Source organism: Poecilia reticulata, chromosome 1 (genome assembly GCF_904066995.2).
Source record: "Poecilia reticulata chromosome 1, P_reticulata-male-v2, whole genome shotgun sequence".
NCBI classification, from domain to species: Eukaryota; Metazoa; Chordata; class Actinopteri; order Cyprinodontiformes; family Poeciliidae; genus Poecilia; species Poecilia reticulata.
Window position 1 is genome coordinate 32,653,869 of NC_088830.1, and position 22,186 is coordinate 32,676,054.

At 41.8% G+C, this 22,186-nt stretch overlaps 1 protein-coding gene across 6 annotated transcripts in view; it reads left to right on the top strand.

Annotated features, from left to right (window-relative positions):
• sh3pxd2aa (SH3 and PX domains 2Aa) overlaps nucleotides 1-22,186 on the top strand; it is a 95,874-nt gene that overhangs the window by 57,236 nt on the left and 16,452 nt on the right. For 4 of the 6 annotated variants that reach the window (XM_008422262.3, XM_017305858.2, XM_081611690.1 and 1 more), the window contains 3 exons: nucleotides 829-873; nucleotides 5,981-6,109; nucleotides 19,791-19,904. In XM_008422262.3, the coding sequence (XP_008420484.1) occupies nucleotides 829-873; nucleotides 5,981-6,109; nucleotides 19,791-19,904 (288 nt within the window). The remainder of the gene's footprint in view (nucleotides 1-828; nucleotides 874-5,980; nucleotides 6,110-19,790; nucleotides 19,905-22,186) is intronic. The other 2 variants (XM_008422274.3, XM_017305860.2) reach the window with 1 other exon arrangement.

The window sequence follows — 22,186 nt, forward strand, 5'->3', positions numbered from 1 at the left end:
TAACATATTTTAGATAAGTTTCATAAAAATATCTGTGAATAGATTAATCCACAAATACATGTGTAGAAATTAAGGGGATATAGTTGAACATCAGGACTTGTCTGTGGTGCTGTTGATGTATATCCATTCTGAACAATGCATGTTCATTGGGATCCAGACTGAAGCTCACATTGTTCTACCAAAACAGGATCGTCTGGTCAATTTTTATCCGTAACTTCAGGATTTCAATTTACTTATTTTAACCTCTAACGTTGCTACTGCAGTTTCCCGAGCTGCACTTTTTGGACTCTTTTAGAGACAATACAAAAACTTTAACCTTCATACAGATACTCCAATAAAATCTCATCCAGCTTGTATTTCTTCTCCTTACTTTAGTGCTTAATTTCTATCAACATTCAGGAAAAGATGACCAGGCAGGCAGACGCTCAGAACAACCTGATTTCTGCCTGATCTGCACCAAACTCATTCCTCCACCTCCTCTGTGTGGCTCCTGGTGAAGGAAATTTAATTTCCTGGCTGGCGGCTCCTGTTGTTTGGAGACATTGGGTGGCTGGTCATACCGGACCTCCTCTGGCATTCCAGGAGTGATGAGAGAAATGTAGGAAGAGATGCTGGAAAGCTCATGTTGGAACAGTGTGAAAATGGGAGCTGAGGGTGATTGTGGTTAGACGCCCTTCATCCATTCGTCCATCACGCCCTGATGAGTTGGGCCAGACTCTGGATCCAACTCTGATTTATCTCTGCTGACTGTTGCTTCTGTCTTGCTGTGACGCTAAATAATTTCTTTCCCTCTTTCTCTCTTCTGCTCCTCCTTCTCTTTGTCTGCAGTGTGGATGTACGGCTTTACAGACAGCCCGAGGAAAGAGGCCTCAGGTAGCCTTGTGTGTGTGTCTTTGTCAACATGTTCAATATGCATGTGCTATGAGAGCTGCGTCACGTTTGTTTGTTCCTCTTCACACCTCGGCTCTCTCTGGACATCTGCTTTGCATGTCCCATCTGCTCAGAATCAGGCTCTCTGTCTTCCTGCATGCTGTTCTTCCATCCAGGAGAAACCTGCCTGGTGAGACAGCAGCTGGATGTAGAGCCAGAGCCAGAGCGAGGACTGCAGCAGGGATGCATGTAGCATACCAAGAGCTTTCAGTCCGTCGCTTTGTATTTGGTCGCTTCCCTTGACCTCATGCACGTCTGTGTGACTCTGTACAGGAAGTGAAAAGAAAAGCATTTCTCTGTCGGTGTGTTAGAGGGAGTTATCAGCCACAGTCGGCTGCAAATATCTAAAATCAGCAAATACTTCAGACCCCAGCAAAACACTTAGATCTGCCTGTTCCATCACTTCAAACAACAAATATAACTTCATATTACTAATGGGACTCTTATAATTTTTAATCAAGTTAATTGTAGGGACTTTAATTTGTTGGAATTAATCACATTTTAATCAGAAACGCTATATTGACAAAATAAGCAACATTTTAAATTCAAAAACCCCTTTTGCTGCTTAATAATTGAAAAATTAGACATATAAGCTCTACAACAAATATGTTTAATGTCTTCAATCTGTTATTTAGTTTATTCAGTCATCAGATTGGTGAAAAGTGTTTTTCTGTCCATTTCCAGTGTTTCAGAAACCTGATCATCCATGGAGCTTCTAAATAAATGTGGCCTGTGGACGCCGACATTAGCGTTAGCTGCTACGTGTTTAGCATTGAGATGCTATTTTAGCTTCGCTGATAGGGTCAGAGCCGTGTGTGTCAGCTTTACAGGCATGATAGAAATGAACATGTGAGGATTTCTGCCTGGAACCTTTCATTAAAAAAATCACACTGTAGGAAAAAAACTGCAAGTATCCGTGGATACTGAACCACGACTATCCAGGGATCCACTACTGTTCTTTGTTATTGCCATCTGTGATCGTCTCCTACTGTTTTGTTGTTCTAATCTGCAAATTATCACAATATATTAGCGTGGTTCTGTTTTGTACAACAGTTCCTCGTAGAGACGTGGCTGAAGGCTGAAGCTGAAACATTTTAGCTTCTCTTCGAAAATGGTTCATTTTGAAGTAAAGCTTAATATAAATATAAAAAGCATTACTTGAGATACTGGCTTTGCTGTAATTATGTTTACATGAGCTGCAGTTAGAATATTTCTTTCCTGGTTTCCATGTTACAAAGCATGTCCATTGTGCCACCCTTCACCTTTTACATGTTGAAACCGTGAAAATATGTATTAGTTGGACTACTCCCCTGCCCTGGTAGTGAGTCCTCCTGTCTGTCCATGCTCGCCCTGCCCTGCTCCGACTCTCTGCAGATGAGGATATTTACTGCAGCCCAGCTGTGTGTCTCCTCATCTGCACACGAGCTAACAGAGGTTTGGCAAACTCCAAGTAGTTCATGTTTAATGTTGCTTATTCCAGATATGTCCTGATCATTAAATCCTGCTGGCATGCATTATTCAGAGTGAAGCTTGTAGTGGAATATTGTTGGGCATCTAAGCTACCCAAGAACAACAAGCTTTCATTTCAAGGCTCTAATTAAAGTAATTATTTACAGCTTGGCGGAAACCTTTGCATGCGCCTGTAAATTTACCAAAACGCGGAATGTTAGAAGATTTTATGATTCATGTAAGTTCTAAAAAAGGCATTTTTTTTATTATTACTGTAACATAAAGCATGTAAACAGTTGCATATGCGCTTCGTTTTATCCTCAGGCTTCAACTTAATTTCCACCAGCTTCACCGCCTGATCTTTACTTCATCATTTATGTTAAAATTTTTAAAGAAAACAGAGAAACTCTCAGCTTCACCCAGTGGGGAAGTAAAGTTATGGGCTGTTCTTATTCCCTGCCAGCTCACTTGACATTTAGAGATGCTTAATTATATTTTAAAGTACTGTGCATGGGGCTTTTATGTGATTCATCCACTTTCCCAGGCCTACTTAATGCACAACTTTGCTCCAATCTGGTCTTTTATTCAAACACTGAACAATAAAGAATTATTGCTTACTGCTCTGTATTATTTTCTGAACACTTTCGAAAAGAAATGAATAATTTCCAGACAAAAAGCAAACGCTAAAAATCCCCTGGAAATGATTGTTTATCACCATGAACTCCCTGAAAGTCATTTCCAGCTGACTGGTCGGATTTGTTTGACCTTGAGTTGAGATGAATAAACTGAAACAAAAAATATTTTAGAAAAAACTAAGAATATAGTGTCAGCTATGCATTTATCTACCTAGTAATAAATTTGTAAAAAAAAAAAACAAAACAAAAAAAACCCAAAACAAAATAAAGTAATCGGTTATTAAAGTTGCATAAATTTCCTCTGGAAAATGTTAGAAAAATTCAGTCTTCAAATTAAGAAAAGTTCTGCAAAAGAAAAAAGTTAAATTAAGAAAAATCTTTGTTTTTAATATGTAATAAAATCACCAATGCTAAAATTGTTAATAGCACTAAAAAAATCATTTAAATAAATATAAATGAAGCATTTTTTTATACTTTACATTTTTAAATTCTGTGCCTAGGAACATCTGATTAGTAATTCATGACTTTCTGGTTCCCTGGGGGATGAATATGATGTGACACGGGTCCATTTCCTGCCATTAGGTGGATGAGCTGGATGGTAAAAACGCTCTCTGCAGCAAAGCGTGGCGTCTTGGAGTCACAGATTCTCCTTAAATCTGTTCATCTGCATGTTTGGCATGTCAGGAAAAAAGGGAAAAGCCGTTTCTGTCCTGGATCTCGACTGGAACCGTGTGTTTGAGGACATTCAGGTTTTTCTCGACTTACACTCCAACTGCATCTGGCAGGAATAAAAATATAGATATGTGGAAAGGCCCCTCATATCCACTGTTAAGAACAGTAGAGGTTCTGTGATGCTGTGGGCTTGTTTTTTATTCCAAAGATCCTGAAAACCTTGTTGGAGGGCACTAAACTGAAATGAAGTCATCATTTCAGCAGGATAACGATCCAAACTATATCTTAATACAGAAACAGAAAGATCAACCTTCTTCCAGGACCGGAATCCAACAGAAACCCTGAGCAGAGCAGCAGGGAGGGTAAACCCCGAACAGCTGAAGAGCAGAAGAATGGTCACATGTTACCACTGTTTATGCTCAAACTCTATGAAATGTGGTAGAAAGTATTAACAGCAGCCTCCTTCGTCAGTCTTCTGCTTTGGTTTTGGTTCACCAAGTTTGAAAACCTTTCCTGACTCCTAAGTCATGTGTAGCATAGTCTGGAATGCCATCAGCTGATGATAACTGAGTTAATGAATGAAATATGACTGTAACGAACCAGACAAGTGATCTGCAAATCCAACTGAGCACAGAGTTCTATACAGGGATTTATTAGAAATCTGAAGCTGGCATGAGTCTGGAAATCTCCACTGAAAATACAGACTCAAACAAGAAGGAACTCGAGATTGATGAGCGATCCTTAATCCAAGAGGAGCTCCACCAAGGGCTTGTTAGTGTGCAGATCCAAACGAAGGAGATCAATTTAGCACTCCTCTTGTGCCTTCCTGCACACTGAAGTGCTGAAAACACTCAGGAGGAAAATCAGGAAGCAAGGCAGGTGACGTCACAAGACGCTGCTGAGAGTCGGAGACCCAGATTGATCAACACGGCAGTCAGAAAATCCGATGACGATGAATCCAGCGTTACATGGGCTTAGATAGGAGATGGAAAAGCTTCATACACAAAAGAAATGAGAGGTCAGTGCAGAACCAAGGTCATTTCAAGGGTCTCCAACTCCAATCCTTAAGAGCCAATGAATCAAACCCTGAATCAAACATTTACCAACAGATAATTGAACCATTTGCTTCAGGTGTGTTGGAGCAGGGATGCATCTAAAGCTGCTCTTGAGGACTGGAGTTGGAGACCCCTGGTGTCGGGCAAAGAGGAAAGGGGGAGTCCAAGGCTCATGAACGAGGTCACAGCAGTGAGGACAAGGACGAAACGTTGGCCGTTAAGAATCTGGCAAGGAACGACTGGCTGGTGGAGCTTTCATGAGACGGCACAGGTGGAAGAAAACATAAGCTGATGCAGCAGAAGGAGCAGGCGTGGCTTGAGCCGAGTGTTTCCACATTCCAGATATTTGCTTCAAATTTGACTTTACGGTTGGAGACAAACTCCATAAGGGTGATGGTCAATAGCCAGTATTGGGTTTTCAAATATTCGTTTTAAATTAATATTTTCCATCCCTTAAACTTTATAGCCTTAAAGCTTAATGAACAACTTTGGCAGTCTGAGTTTGAACGAATAAAATAAGAGTAGAAAACGACTCTTAAACGCTGCGGCATTAGAGAGAAGGAAAGCAGCAAAGCAAAGTGTCCAAGCTCCATCTAAACACTCTCCCTTTTGGTTTCACACAAACATGGACCCGGCCTCCTTTTTCCCGGGTCTCTCTGCCTTTCCCTGGTCCACTCATATGTTTCTATTTAAGGCCAGCAGTGCTGACTGCTATGATTGGTGTGTTCACCTCCCCCCGTCCCCCTCAGACTGCCTGTCCAACGGCTGGCTCCCAGAGGCGGTGGAGGGGAGGCTTTTCCTCTCAACCACTGTTGATTTTCCACAGGGAAACTTCACCGCTCTTCCACTCATTCGCTCCCCACTCTTCTCCCGCTGCTCTGTTTCTTCTCCTTTTCCTTTTGGATTTGCCGGTTTGCTTCACTTATGGATCTTCTGTAGGTGGAAGATGAAGATCCTGCAAACATTTTTCTTTCCGTCCCTGTTTTGGGTCTGACTCCTTCCGATGCGGCTCAGTTGTTGTCTCTGGAACAGCTGTATGGCCAGACGTTTGGGACGATGCAGCCGATTTAGGAGGTTGTTTTCCGATTGGACTGGGCGGCGTAGCGGCGGGGAGTTGGGGTCGGCTGATGGCCACACACCGGGTGCCCGGCAGGGGCGGCGGTGGGGGTTTAGGGTGCAGCGGGCATTCGCGGGGCGCCACGGCCGGCAGGTGGCTGACAGCCTGTTTCTTCCCCTCAGGGATTGACAGCTCAGAGCCCATGGTGCTGGAGCAGTATGTGGCCGTGGCCAACTACGAGAGGCAGGAGAACTCTGAGATCAACCTCAAGGCTGGCGAGACGGTGGATGTGATCGAGAAGAGTGAAAGTGGTGAGTCCATCTGTGTTTTCTTTAAATCTCAACACCTCTAACCATCAGAACTCTGCCTATCAACTGTTTTCATGGTTAGAAATGTGTTTTAAAGATGAACGCTGTTTGAGATTTAATGTTTATTCCTGTTAAAAATAGAAGCATAAACACTCATATGAAGTTATGCACACTCAGCACCTTCCCAGCCTCTGTTTTTCCTCTCTGCTTTGTTTGGAGGAACCTCATATTCAGCCTCTCTTCTTCTTCTCTCTCTCTCTCTTTCAACCTCCTGGCTGCGGGGGCTTGGCTCCACCAGGGGGCGCTGTTTGGCTGGCTCAGGTCTATAAGTATGGAGGAACGACGTGTGAAAGGGGGAAGGCTTTTAAAGTAAACAGAAGTGCATGTCATATTAGCAATTAGCCCGATTATCATCAATGCTTAATGTGACCTGCGGTTTCTTTGCTTTACTTAGAGAATCTGCATCTACATCTCCTGTGACGTTACCAAAGAACTGGCAACATAAACCAGACCCAGTTTGCTTTATGAAAGCTGAAATAAAGCAAATCAAGTTTACTGTATAAGGATCAGCCTTCCTGTTATCTGTTAAAGTCGGCTCTGTGTCGGTTCGCCTTTTCGTTAGCTTGATGAAACTTCCTCATAGGACGAGCAAGTTCACCTTCATCCACAGTATTCTTTTAAATTCCTTGTTGCCAATTTTGAACTTCCTGTAATTTTGTTTGCACTGTTGCTGATTATAGCTAACTTTGGGTCTTTTTCCTTTAATAACAGCTTCCACTCTGAAGCTTTGTGCTTTGTGTAAGCGCTAACAGGACAGGTTTTGGTATAATGCATTAACTGACCACTAAAAGATCCCATTTTTGAGACTTGTGACTCAAACTGGTCCAACTGAACGGAAAACATTCTGGTTCTGATCAGCAGATGATTTTTCAATGCATCTCTGGTCATAAAATCACAGGGGTGTCCAAAGTGCAGTCCGGGGGTCAAGTTATTGTTGGTGTCCATTAAACACTTTTAACGAAGGATGTAACTGAAATGACTCTTGCCTGTTACGATGCCACCAGAGGCACATGACTGTTGAAACTTGTTCTAGGAAGATCTTAACTTGATTAAATAACAGTTGAAAACAAAATAGTAAAATACCTAAAAAATTGGCCATGCCATGTATTTCTCTTCAAAAGTATTTGAAGTGAGTATTATAGGAAGGTTTATCTGTCAACTTGTTTTACAGGAAATGATCTGCTGCAGTGTGACCTCAGGATAAACATGTTTGACTGTTTGAAGCCTCAAATGTTAACTCTAAAGCACTTCAGGAGCATGAAGTGCATCACGAGGAGTTTTCCTCTGTGATTCCACTTCCTCATTTCCTGACCTGACCGCATCTGTTCACCAGTCCCGTCTGCAAGCTTTCCACGTTCATCGGAGCTCTTAGAGCAACCAGAGCAACAACTGGTTGCCTGGAAGTTTTTTCCAAAAACTGAATTTGTGTATGTGTGTTGTCGTCATCTTCTGGGCCAAAGAAGTGGAGCAACGGCATGATGACATCACTAGGAGGCTGTGCCAAGACAAACACTTTTGAAATCTTGTAAAATATCCCACGACCACCTTCCTGCATGCAGGTCTTTGCTGCAGCCTTTGGGACTGTGCAGGCTGACTTTCTGACATCTTGACACTCTGACTCTTCATTACGTTGTATTTTCTCTTAACATCCTGACAAAGAGTCAGAGAATTACCATTCTGCCTTTTAATCCTCTCCAGGACATTCTGCAGGTCGGATCTATTTTTTCCTCAACACATCTTGAAAGCGGATGTAGCATTGCTTCCATATGTTATTATTTATTCCGGTTGTTGTTCTCTCATGCAGATTTGATATAAAAATAGGTTAACTTAATGGATTGTTGGTGTTTTTCTGCCTGTATGAGACATTATTGGTTCTGCCAATTGGGATTAAGCTCCTGTTGAGAAAATAAAGTGAAAAAGTAAAGAGACGTTCATTTCCACCTTGTAAAGGGAGATATAATAGGCACGAAAGGTCATAATGAATGAATGGAGAAGGCTGATGTTTGCTGGAAACACTATTTAGGGGATGTTTTCCAAATAACTCCTAGTTTTTTCCAAAGGTTTCCACCTCTTAGTGTCTGGACAGACAACTGGAGAAAATCTATCTGCATATGTGACCAGTTAAATATGATTAAAGGAAGGCAGTGATGTTCCAGAGATGATAATCAGCGGCCATTTTGGTTCATCCGGACTTCATTATGATGACAGTTTTTAACATCTAAAGTTGTTTGTTTTAGTTACTACCATTGAAACAGTTTAAATCTAGAACTCTGCTTGTATTATGAAACGGGTTAGCGAGTTTGTGCATATTTATATTTTCAGTTGGGTCAGTTTTATACCCTGTTACTTTCCAAAATAATTCACTGCAGCTTAACAATGTTAGGTTTTATATTTTGGGTCAACGTAGACCTATGATGAATGATTCCAGGCTGGCTGTATTGGATGCATCTGTTGTGAAAATGTCCACTACAGTCACTTCAGTCTTGGAGAAAAAGATCTCTGCTAAAGACCTGTCAGTGTTGTTAACCACAATGATTTGTGAGTTTACAGTTCTGTTTGTTTATGTCATTCTGCAGCAAATGTAAGAAACCAAGCCACTACTCAGGCCATGTGACAGAGCACAAAGTTTATGCAGGGAAAATACCGCGTCTTGTCCAAATTCATTATCCAAAACAAATGGATTATCCAGAAGTGACTCAATGCTGAAGTTTAACTCGCTGTCCAGCCAGAGGAGCAATTTCTCTGGAATATCTTGAAGCTTATTGCTGCGAAGTTCCACATCCACTTTGTCACACTTCTAAACAGATCTGACAGGTTTTGTGTGGAGTTGTACCTCACACACAGAGCACTGTGCTGCTGTGTTTCCAGATAAAACCAATCTTCTGTTTATGGAAAATGACAGCATCTCTGTTTCTGTGGACGGCAGTCATAAATCGCCTGCATGGAAGACAGACATCCCTCAGTAACATGGCTGTGATTGTTGAGCTGGTAAAGTGCTGTTGCAGGCAGAGTTGGAGCCAAACGGTTTGGCATCGTTTCCCCACCACATCTTTCCCACAGCCCAGGGGATCTGGTGAGACTGGAGCGCTTATTTTCACCAGCTTTGTGGAGCCTTGACCTCAGTGTGGCAGATCCTCAAGTATGTTCATGAGGAAGCCATGAATACAGATTTTATGGTTTGTTAGAAACTGTGAACGAGACAGCCTTTACCTAATCTTTGCGTTACGTGCTACCTCGTAACATCCTCTTCCAACCTGAAATTGTCCATAAAGACTTTTATGTGCTATAGTTTCAGGTTAGCTGCCTCCACCCTGGAAGAAAATGAAGAAAAATCCAGAGAGTGAACGTTCAGCGAGGATTTAGACCTTGAACTAAATATGTGGGCTGAATGTAGTTGTGTTTTTCCATGATGGCAGCAGCCCTGCATGGTTGGCCTCTTTGTTGACAGGACTGGCCACTAAGGTGGTATAAAGTGGGACGACATCTTTAAAAGAGTGAAGCTGGTTGTGACCATGAGCTGAGGTGTAATGTCCCCACCACGTTACTGCCGGTCTGCTTTTCATTTAAATGGAATAGGAAACTACTATGCCTCCTGTCAGTGGACTCAAGGACAGCTGTCCTGCATGTTTCAAGTCTTTCCCTGGTTCAACACATCTGAATCAAATGATGGGTCATCAGCAGAACCTTTAAAGAACTTTCTGACTCTGGTCCATCTAAAGCAGGCCAAAGCTGTGAGTCAGCTGTGAGTACACACTAAGGCTCATTGTCAAACGTAATTTGTAATTTGTTCAGATGTTATTTGGTGGACATCAGGATGATAGCCTGTTATTATTTTTGGAAAATAATGGTTCTGTTTAGAAACTGGTGCTGTGTGTTCTTCAAGCTAATAAAAACCAGAGAAACTGATTGGTTCTGATCACTGTAGGACTTCAGATGGGTCCAACACAAGGAGACTTCCTGGATTAGAGCTGCAGATTCTCTGGAGTGCTGGGAGAACTGCTTGGGTTGGTGGAACCCGATCCTGGCATTTTCCATTATGACAAGGTGTTTGCTTCAGTAGTTTCATTTACCAGCAATAAGACAATTTTATTTATAGCCTAGAGCAGAGGCTAGAAGAAAAGAAAGGAAAACATGGTATCTATGTCCAAAACAATAAACAACTCCAAGGAGTGTTTTCCTGGAAAGAGCAGAAACCCAAACTAAAACCCCTACATTTGGCGACTGGGCCTCAAAACTGATGAAAAAGTGTTTAAATAAAACCGTAAAGGAGCCCCAGAGCAGCAGAAACTCCCACACAGCCTCTCCACACGGAGCCTAAATTCAGCCGTTTAGCGCGACGTTCAGCCATCTCTGGTTAGTGAAGCTTCCACCTCCAGCTATCAGCTTTCACTTGTTAGGGCGGCTCAGTGTGTTTTATAAAAACTTAAATCAGGTAACGTAAGCTTCAAACAGGAAAACAACACTTTCATCAGTGAGTCCAAGCTTGGCTCTGAACCTCTGACTTCCTAAGGAGCAGCAGAAAACGGTTTACTGCTGCTCACACGTCCCATTTCATCCTCAAGACAAACTCTCGACCGCTCACTTCCTGGAGCGGTCGAGAGTTTTTCTGCTGTCATTGAGAACAAAGGTGGTCTAATTTCTCCAGGAATGTGGAGAGTTTAGAGAAGTATTTCAACAAACTCATCATGCTTATATTGAAGCAGAAGATGTGTTTTAGGGCAGCTGGCAGGACTGGGATTCTTACTCAGAGTTTTGCTTGGAGCCAAACTTATCCACCCTATTAATACTCATACAAGTTTATAAATCTAACGGTGGAAATATGCTGCAGATTTAAAATAGAAAAAGGTATTTTTTAATGTTGTTAGCTCCTACTAACATTGTTAGCTTCTGCTAATGGTGCTAACTTCTGCTAACGTTGTTAGCTCCTGCTAATGGTGTTAGCTCTGGTGAATACAGTAAACGGTAGACCACAAGCCGCTCATGTTTGTTTGTTTCAACAGATATCTCATGTTTAACGACATGAAAACGTTGATATTTATGTTTGTAGGTTTCAGATCACTATAATTCACCCATGTCAAAAATATAATGAAGATGTAGAACTTTTTGAGTAATTTTGAGCTTTTACATATCACAAACAATGACTTTAGGTTAATAGGAAACACTACAACATATTTAGGCCAACATGGATCCCTTTGGATCTACAGTGGCTAGTTGAAGAACCTTGGATTATATGAGTCACAACATTTATTTTCCATCAGGGCTTATTAAATTATTTTTCAACTGAATTAAATCTGCTTCAAAAAAATGTTTTCACTATAACTCTAACTGCTAACAGACGACTTTTGTGATGGAAACCAAAGTGTGGATTTCTGGTTGGGATAAATGTTGACTGTCTGCTTCTGATCTGGAAATATAAAAGTCAAAGTCAGTTTAGGTGTGAGAAGCGTTTCTACGCAATGATAAAATAACACTGTGGCTAATTTCACAGCTGGGTTTTGAGCAGCAGTGTTTGCCTCTATCTTCAGTTTATCCTTTGGCTCTTTTCCCTCCAGCTCGCTCCGTAAAGAAAAAAGATGAGCAGGAGGTTTAATGTGCTGCGCTGGAACGTTACATGGCGTTCAAGCGTTCGCTGCTCTCCAGGGGATCTGGTCCTTATTAGAAGCCAAGAGGAAGTAAACACAGTGACAGTCACCTTACAAATGGCCCCATCCCTTCGAACATGGTGGCCGGTCTGACTGGAAAACACTGGAGGACTGAAAGGAGACCGTGCTGAGTAGTTTTTGGATTGGGAATCAGGATGGAAAACTACATCTTTGAAGCTCCAGCCAAACATCTGCTCCCGCCCCCTCTACCACTGCTTTAATCTCCTTCCCTCCCTTGCTCTCCAGCTCACCTGTGTTGGTTTTTCTGTCCTCACCCAGTCGACAGAACCTGCCTCCGCCGACCCTCTCCCATGAGAACCGGGCCTGGCGGGCGGCGATAAGCCCTCTCCACTCAGTTGCTGCAGCACCGTGACCTCCGCTTTGCCTCTGTGACTGGAAGCTGGCAATTATCGCCTGCCGAGACACAGTGTGGAGAGAAACTTCCAATTAGAGCTTTGTACAGCGAGAAACGCCAATTACAGTCCCCCTGCTGCCTCGTTCCTGAATGTCTGTGCTGTATGTGGGTGACAGTAGGTGTTGCTTCATAACTTCTGGTGTATTTTGCTCATTAGTTGTTGAGCGCCTTACAGATTCCTCGGAACCGTTCATGTCAGACAAACTAAATAGTTAGAGAAAAGAGCATGCCTACCCTTCCTATCTAGTTGAAGTGAAAAAATGCTTCCAGTTTAGCATCTTGAAACACCTGGATAATAAAAAAAAAGTCCTAACAGGAAACAAGCGCTCGTGTTCTGGTTCTGCTGAATTACAGCTCCGGCTGAAGCCACAAAGCTTTTCTTTGGGATTCCTGAGCCCGTGGACGTGAGAGGACCCCACCAACCATAACAAGGTGTGATCTCCTCAGCCTGTTTAAACAGTCTGGCGGTTCTGCAGCGGGACGTTCATTACCTGAACACCTTTTCTTTGTCTTGTTCATTTTTACAGCTGTGGCGGCGGCGGCGGCCGGGCCCGCCAGGTGTCGGCCCGAAAGGCTCGCTTTTTTCACAGCACCGCCAGATAGACTGGCATGTTGAACTTTCAGTGCTGTGGAAAAGTATTTCCCCTGTTACAACCTTCCTTTGTAAGACTTCTATGTTTCAAGTTAGAGTCATTTTAAAGAGGTTATTATATAAAATTGGCTTTTTGAGCTTTATATCATGTTATAATGTTACTCCCTCATCAGAAACATACCTCATGTGTTGCCTGAATTGATCATGCGTGTTTGAGAAACCCCTGAATCTCCCCTAGCAACCGTTCAGCGCTTCCTCTCACAAAGCGCTGCCTGCTTTCACAAAGGTGTTCCCTCTAGACTAGCAGCAGCAGCAATTAGCAAACACCTGGTGGAACTGCTGAGCTCATAGTCCGAACTACTTCTCAGCCCGTCGCTCCTAAGAATAGATGGAAAAGCATCATGAAGGAGCATTGTTGAGATTAGGTGCTGAATGTTGAAAAGAGCAGGAGCTTCTTAAAGGGTCAAATTTCTTTTAAGTATTTTTGGTACACAACATTTTTATAACAACTAAAGGTAACATAGTTACTTGATTGTGGTATAAAATGGTTCTGTGTACCTGGAGAATACACACTATAGACAAATAGAGCATGAAAACATGCAATATGCAGTTTTAAATGATTCACATTTTACGGTGGAAAAACTAGCAAATGTCGAGCTGCACCTTCATTTAATTATAAATGACTCACAGTTTTAGTTTGACAAGCTTGGTTGTTCCCTGACCTTGACAATCAAGACATAATTTCAGTAGGACCTGTCTGACAAGACGAAGCAGGCGAAAAGATTTCAAAATCAAACACGCCTCAGCAATTTCTAAGGCTCTGGGACTCCAGCAAACCAGAGAGAAAGACTCCAGGACATGATAAAAACATGCAGAACTGGTGAAGCTTTCATACCAAAATTAAATGTTCAGTCTTGGACGATGTCTGAATCTGCAGCTCAGGGTTCATGACTCAACAGTGAGCAAAACTTGACTCAACAAAGGGCAAAAAATGGCCTCCATGAGGGAGTTTAGTTGCCAGAACGGCTGTTGACAAAAAGAGAACACGAAGGACCGTTTCCCATTGACCAGAAGACATCTTTACAGACATTTACAGAAACCTTCAGAGGACGAGACAAAAGCAGAACATTTTTTATTCTCTCATCTCACTCTGTCTGTTGGTTTTTGTTTTCAGGATTAATAAAAGGAATAGAAATATTTATTACTGCCCCGCAGAGGGGAGATTCAGGTGTACCGGCAACAAATTCAATTTAAATGAAAGCAGATTCAAGCTAAGGTAAAAAAAAATAAAATAAAAACGGGAAAACAGCAATAAGAAGAAAAAGATTTACAACATAAGTGATTTTATTATTCAGTCTTAAGAAAATACTGAATCAGTTCTGGTTCGGCGATTTTCAGAATCCCCATAGCAACGAATGTCTTGTTGCTTTTCTGATTTTTAAATTACTGATTCTTGTTTCTTGTATTAATTGTTTCCTTCAGAATTATTTCTAAAGCATAAGGACAAACAGGAAGGTGATCAAAATTAAACTTTCAAAGCAGAACTCACAGATTTTCACAATAAGAGTCCACTTTTGTACTAGCTTGGTTAATTACAAAAGTTAGGTCAGACTTGAATGTATCTTCCTTGCTGTCCATCTGAATATTTTGTTCAATATTTTGGTTTATATGAATCATTTAAAGAGGATATACCAAAGATTGTTCTTGATGATATAAATGAAGCATGTGGTTGTATTCCATATGAATTACGATAACCGTGATAAGAAACAGGCATTATTTTTGCATTTTTACCCCTGAACAGTTTGAGACAAAAAGCCCAACTCAGCCCCGCTGCATGTGTGGGTCTCTGCATATGCTGAGCCAAGTTTTGCTTTGCTTTAATTGCCTCTGAGTAATTTTCCTCCATCTGGCTGCCAATCTTTGGTCCAGATCTCCTCCTACGGGACAGATTTTCTGTGAAAACTGTAATCTGTCAACAAGGTACTCACACATGAGGACTAGTCCATTTCTCCCAGACCTGGGCCAACCGGTCCGCTGGTCCACCGGTCTGCTGGTCCACCATCCGCCACGCTGCCAATCGGTGGCTGCGTTTCTGTCTTTCTTCTCACAGCTGCATGCCTGTGTTGTTCTCCCAACATACATCTGCCAACCATTCTGCCTTTGAGCAACCGGCGGCGGTGCTTCTGGTCCTCATTTATCTGCCTTTATCGAATCCACTTTCTCCGGAGCTGGATTTACAGGCGGCCTGGGTCCTGCCTGCGTGTGTGTGTGTGTGTGTGCATGTGTGTGTGCGTAATACAGAGGCTGTCTGGCAGCTTCTCTTTGTTTATTTGTATTTGTTAGCAGCCAGGTTCATTTGCATTCAGTTTCTATTTTTAGTTTTTAAGGAACACGAGAACAATATCTATCACATTAACTTTGTTTAAAAAATCAGCAGTTTTACTGTAGCTGAGCAGCTTGTTGCGGTTTCATCTGTGCAACAGTTTGACGTGACTTATCAGCGTGTTTATCTCTGCAGTAGCCTGCATTGGTCAGCTGAGATGAAGCAGCTGTGATGCTCAGACTTGCCAGGGTTGATGTCGTGCAGGGGCTTCGGTTCTCCGTCAGTGGGAGGAATAGATCTTTCTGCTTCTGACACAGAGGAGGACGTGAAGAGCTCCAGCTCCTCCTTTTGTTTCTGCAGAACCTGCATATCTGTCTCACAGGTGGCTTCGATTCTTCACATTTTTCTGAAGCTGCATTGAATCGGGCTATAAAAGCCCTAATTTGTTTCATATGAACCAAGCAGCTTTCTCTGCCAGGCAGAGCTTTTATTGCCTGGAGTGTTTGGAAAAAAACTGTTTCACGGATGGAACCAGTAAGAGCCTGATTATGAAATTAAATAAATAAAAACATGTTAAAATGATTAACTGTACTGCAACATTAATAAATGTTTCACAAAATGTTTTAGTAATTTATTTGTTAGACATTTTTTAAAATATGTCATTAAATCATTAAAATGGAGATGCAGAGAACACATTGATTTTGACACATGGATTTTAATGCATTAAACACAAAAGTAAAAAAAATACATTTGTATCATTCAGTTTGTAACTATGGCAACACAACAATCAAACTATGAAGATTATTATTTGCACATTTACAAAGTAAAATTATTAGTTCCTTTATATTTAAAAGTTAATCTAAAAATGTTTAATTATCACGAAGCTGTGAAATCAAATTCAATAACATCTCATTCTCAATAACCAGATATTAAAATTTTTCATCAAAATTTAAATTCTGATGAATTAAAATTCATCAGAATTCATCAGAACTCCATCACATCTGGAGACCCTGAATGTCTGGGAGCCACAACCAGCTAATTAATTCACCTGTGTGTGTAGAAAACATTACTCAACATATTAACACTAAAAACTCAAATGAATTGTTGAGCACAGTGGTGGAGGGTGATGATCTGGGCTTGTTTGCAGCTCTTGCAAGTCTTTCAACCATGAGCTCTAACAGAGAACTAAACTGGGTCATTAACAGAACTGTTGTTCCTAATGAAGCAGCCAGAAAACTAAAGGTGTCACAAAGGCCTCATCTTCAGATCTGTAGAATTTAAAATGTAAAAAGTTTCTGTAAATGAACAACATGTTCATTAAGATGTCATAAAGTAAAAACCTTAATATTCTGACTAAAGTCAGACACACATAGTGCTGTCTCCTATGTGTCTTTCTTCTTCTGCTCTCATTATCATGGTAGTTACTATCATAGGTGTCATAGCTAGTTAGTTGGGCTTCAGTAGGATGTCTTTTAAGGAACCACTCAGTGATAATCCCCAACTCAGGGAGTTTGTTGTAACACTTAATGGGGATTATCTAACTGTCAAAGCGTTGGAGGTAATTTCCTGTAAACTGATCCTGAAACCAGAAGAGTCTGGAGCGTCTCTGCAGACGGACAAAGCTGCGGCGGCTGTGGGAAGCTGGATGAGCGTCTGCAGCTACCGTGCAGCAGCTCGGTTCATCTGAAGGCCCTCGGGTTGAATTAAGCTCTGTTCGCTGTGAGGCACAAGCTATGGGCAGGAAGTCCAGGAACGATGGGATTTCAGTGGGATTTTAGGTGTGTGTGAAGGTCAGCTGTCACAGTCTGGGTGGTTTAGGCATCAAACGTCTCCACAAATACTTTTCCCAAGTCAAACTTTTATTAAGTGTTCCTCTATGGCTGATATAATTTGCTTTAACTCAGTTTCAGTTCATTTATACGACACAATTCACAACAAAGTGAACATAAAACACTTTACAGCCCTTTTAACTTTCATCACATCCCTGTACTGAAGCATTTTAGGCTCAGAAGACAACTTTCAAGAACAATCTGATCGTAAAGAGTTAGTTCAGCCTTGAATAACAGACACATGGACTATTTTTCCTGCATTGTTTCAAAACAAGACATTTATAATTTTGGCAATGTTGCGCATGTTGAAGGAGGAGGACGTCCTAGAAACCTGATTAATGTGGGACTTAGAGGACAAATGTTTTGTCTTTCAAAAACTCAGCTCAAATTACAAACTGAAAACTGATATTTATGAAACAAACTTCTTCTTTTAGTCGGCATTAGTTTTCATTCCCCACAGTCGGTGATAAAGTCATACATCCAAATCTTTCATGAATCTTGTCTGTTTTGCCTGATGTGTTTTTGGGTGATAATAAAACAGAGCATGAGTTGCTGATTCACTCTCAGTCAATACATTCTGTGACCAACTGTTGGATTCTCTGTTTGACATCCATGGCTTTCATGTTGTCACTTTTGCTGTGCTAACACATTCATTCACTGTTTCTCAGAGAAAGTCGGAGCAGATGGTTGTCAGATAAAACCATCGTGAGAGAAATCCAGGATCCACGCAGTAAACATACGGCTCAAGTTGAGAAGTTACCAGGAGCTCCAGGATATTTCCTGCACAGACAGAAGCGCTGTGGTGTGCATATAATTCAGCTCCCGCTCAGACAGAATCAGCCATCATGTCAGACTGCATGGCAGAAATTGGGAGAATGCATCATCACATGTTGGGCTGCAGCCAGACGCTGCAGAACCAAACTATTGGAGCCTCATGTCGTCCTCCAGGACTGATGGCTGCGGCTTCCAGCTCCACCCAGAGGATCTGATGACAGCCCTTCATGTAAACATGTTTCTGTTTCAATGCTGACTGACTGATCTAAGTGAAGATCTTCTTTGGTTCTTTTAATGATGTCAGGAATTGAGAAATGGAACTGGTTTAAATTTAGGTTTAATTGTGCAAATTGTAAATCGTTTGCATATGTTTTGCATATTCAACTTTAAATCAAATGAATACTTTAGATTACAAAATAGTATATAAATGATTACATTAGGTATATATTATATTACAATGTTGTTTTATGAAACAGAAACTATTCACTGAGCGCCTCGAACAGCTGAATTATTTCATGTTCCTGCTGGAATTATGCATAACAAGTTGTGGCATCTGATGTTATAAACTAAATATTTGCTCATTGGATGGAATACGCAACTAATTCAACATCTAAAACTATGAATTTCTTTGAGTTTGTGACATTTTTTGCAGTTGAAGGGTAAAATCTTTCTGCTTTATGTGGATGAACATTTGACCCTTTTCTTCATAAGCAGCTGCTCATCTAATGGAGCTTATTTTGCTGTTTGGCAGCAGGTTGTGTCACGGCTTCACTTCGTCATTGTTGCTTGTGCATCAGCTCAGAGAGAACAGTTTGTTTCCAAACGCTTTGGCAAAATGGCAGCATCACGACATGACCCCGCCCCCTGGGTGTGGCGTCAGGATCTGCATGGGTCAGAGGAGACCATGACCATGACTGATGCTAGGATGGAGCATGGAAAAAGTGGATGGATGAAAATGAGGTGCAACTGGGTGTCAGTTTGGCAGCTGCCAGCCTGGTTATGATTTTATTCTTGATTAAAATCATTGCAGAGCCTCTAAAACTGGCATTAAAAAGTCTCAGCTACCATGTTTTGTGAATACTGCAGGGTGTATTCAGTCTGAGTGTTTTTAAATCTCTGCTGACTTGTGTCTTACTTCAGCTTCGTGTTCTCTGCAGAGTTTTTCGGAATCTGGTTTCGTAATGAAAAGATGTTTCCAAGTGGGTGAAACCTCCATCTGTCATGAGTTCTCTAAAGCTCTTTGTCAAGCTGGAGTTTGGAAAGCCAAAATGTTTCATGCAGTTTTTACCTTCAGCAAACTTCTGGGCTTGAAGTAATGAGCTGCAGTGCCTTGAAAAAGTATGCACACCTCTTCAACTATTTCACCTTTTCTACATGGCAACACAGGAATGTCGAAAGGAAACATGATCAATCACTGTTTACAAATAAAAATCTTAAAAAATGGCAAGAATTTGTTCTCAACCCCTTTCACTTTGGTAGCCTGCAGTAAAAAAAACAGTCATAAGTCACAGAGTTGGTAAATAAGAGTGAAACCAGAAAGATGGCACCACCCTGAACGTTTCTGCTGAAGTTCAGCAGGAACAAGACGGTTGTTCAGAGTCGGACCAAATCAGGACAAACCTGCAGAAGACGTGAAGCTGGGGTGGAGCTTCACCTTCCAGCAGGACAATGACCCTAATACAGCACATTCAGAATGGCTTAGTCAAAGTCGAGACCTGAATCCAGCTCAGGATCTGCTGCAAGACTTGAAAATTTATGTTTACAGAGGCTCTCCATTCAGACTAAATGGGCTTAAGCCTTTTTACACAAAAGACTGCACAAAACTTTTATCCTGTTTGTGTGAAAGGAGTCATACCCCAAAAGACTTGTAACTGTAATTGATGGGACATTTCAAGTTGAAACGGGACAGAATGGGAAACACATCAAGGGTTCTGGACGGTTTTCCAAGCCACTGTACTGCAGAAAGCGCTTTAGAAATGAAGAGTAATTATTGTTTGGTGTAAATCAAAATGATGATGTAAAAATGGGATGTTGGTGTCTGTGCCTCAGGTTGGTGGTTCGTCAGCACGTCGGAGCAGCAGGGCTGGGTCCCAGCCACATACCTGGACTCCCAGAATGGAACCAGAGACGATTCGGATCTGGCCACCTCCAGGACCGGAGAAGGTTTGTTCACAGAAACATTATTACAGTCGTAAAACACAAAAACACATAAAAGTCAGTGTGGCAGTCTCGCTGTGGGAGAAATGTCTGCAGGGCAGAAGCAGAGATTTCTCAATCGTGATGTTTTTGCTGTGTTTGTTTTCCACATATAAATCTCAGCCTGAAAACAGTCTTTAAAAGTTCATCTTAAACACACCTCCAGTCACACATTCGGAGCCTTTGAGGCCACAGTCGCAGCATTATGGTGAAACGGTACCAGACAGCTGCCAAAGTGGGCTGCAGTACTTTGGCACCACAGAAAATTCCTTCCTGTTCCCCCAGGATCCTGCAGCTCTCTGCAGGAACCTCGTTGTGTTGTGACCCTTTTCTCCCAAATGTTTAGTCTGAATGCTGGGATGAAGTATTTCACCACTGTGTCACAACACCCCCCCAGTTGGGACTTTCAGAGAGAGGGAACTTTACTGAGATATACAACATGCAAACACACAAATATGCAAACATGTCTGCTGCTCAGAAATCTTAATAAAGCTTTTCTGTATTTGAACAGTTTGTTTCCTGAATGAAACCAGGATGGTGCAATAGTTTAATAAGGCGTTTCCTGCTTTTGGATTAGCTAACACACCTTTTCTCTGTCACTACATGCTTCGGAAGATTGTACAAAACGTTCCTCACATTAGCTCCTCTCTTCTCTTTGAATCCCAACTCACTAGAGTAAAATTTGACTTTGGAGTAGTTGGACACTTGTAAACTAACTTTGTGTTTGAGGAAGCTTTAACCAGGTAAATGTGATACTTGTTTGTCTTCAGCTGTGTTTTCTTAGAGAATGGTCTAACAGCTGCTGGGAGGAAGGATCTCTTTTAACGCTCCTTTGTGCATTTAGGATGCAGCCGTCTGTCACTTTTCTTCAGTGTAGAAAGGTTTTTTACTTCAGAAAACCTTGTTTCAGTTTTATGAATTATATCCAGCGGACCCTCGGCTCCGGAGGCCCTGGATAAACCTCACCAGGGAGGCTGTGTTACCCCCATGTGGTTGGAGCACACCCTGCTGCCGCCCTTTTGTCTGGCAATCCAGGGAAACTGGTCTTTTTTGAGCTTTTATTTAAATGTATTTATAGCTGTACTTTGGATCCAAGTTCCAGTAATAATCTGATTGACAGAAAAGATGAAAATGGAAGTTGAAAGTTGATGCAAAGCCTCATCAAAGCTGCTGCTATCAGATCCTAGAATGACGTTGAGCTGAATCGATACTCTGCTCCGTCTTATCCCGGCAGTGGCTCCATTCGTACTGCTGCTCTGTTTGCACACATCGTCACTTCTCATTTCTGATCTTCCTCCCTCACATTACCGTTGCCCCTTACATCTTATTATCTCCGTGCGGTCCATAACCTAATTCTGCTGACGGCCCGGCTCACTGGAGAGAAACCGACAGGCACAGCTCCACTAAAATTACCTCGAAATAACATTTCCTCTCTCTGCCTGAGCTGATATTTCAATTAGGAGGTCAACAGGAGCAAGGTGGAGCTCTGCAGGATTGCTGCTGAGTCAGAGAGGGACCAGAAGAGAGAGGAGATGACAAGAACCAGAGACAGACAAAAGGAGAAGAGGGATAGCGAGAAAGAGGAACATTTGGGAGATAAGAGGGCAGAAGACGAGACGCTGAGAGACAAAGAAGGAATTAGATTTCCACAGCACAAAGACAGATAAAAGATGAGTTTTCTCTGCCTGCTCTTCTTTTCACTGATGTTTGCTCTCCATATGCCCTCGGATTAATCACTTTATAACTTCTGATAGATCTACAGGCTCTGAACTAAAGGACTGTGAGAAAGTTCAAGAGTTCATGGATCAGTTAGTTAGAAATACCACTAATTAATTGTCATGAGATGTGTTGATTCATAACTCATGACAGTGTGTCTGAGTTGAAATGTGGATGGATCAGTAAATCTGGAGCATCAGATTTTAGCTCTGCTACTTATTTCCCCTTCAAGCTGCTGCATTGCTGCAGAAGACAGACACCCGATGTAACTTCGTCTCATAGTTCATCCAGCCTCCTATCAGGAACAAAAGGCTTATTTGAAGTCTGAGAAACAGATTGGACTGGTTTAAATATGCCTCATCCAGGTGAGGTCCAGGGTTTCCAGGGTTTCAATGATGCACTACCAAGTCACATCTGTTGGTAAATGGACCTCAGAGAGTCAGACTGGAAGCAAGTCCAGTACATTTCTGTTATGTTCATTATTGCCAGTGATCATTGTGAAATGTTCAAAACAAAGTAATTAACATCTGCTA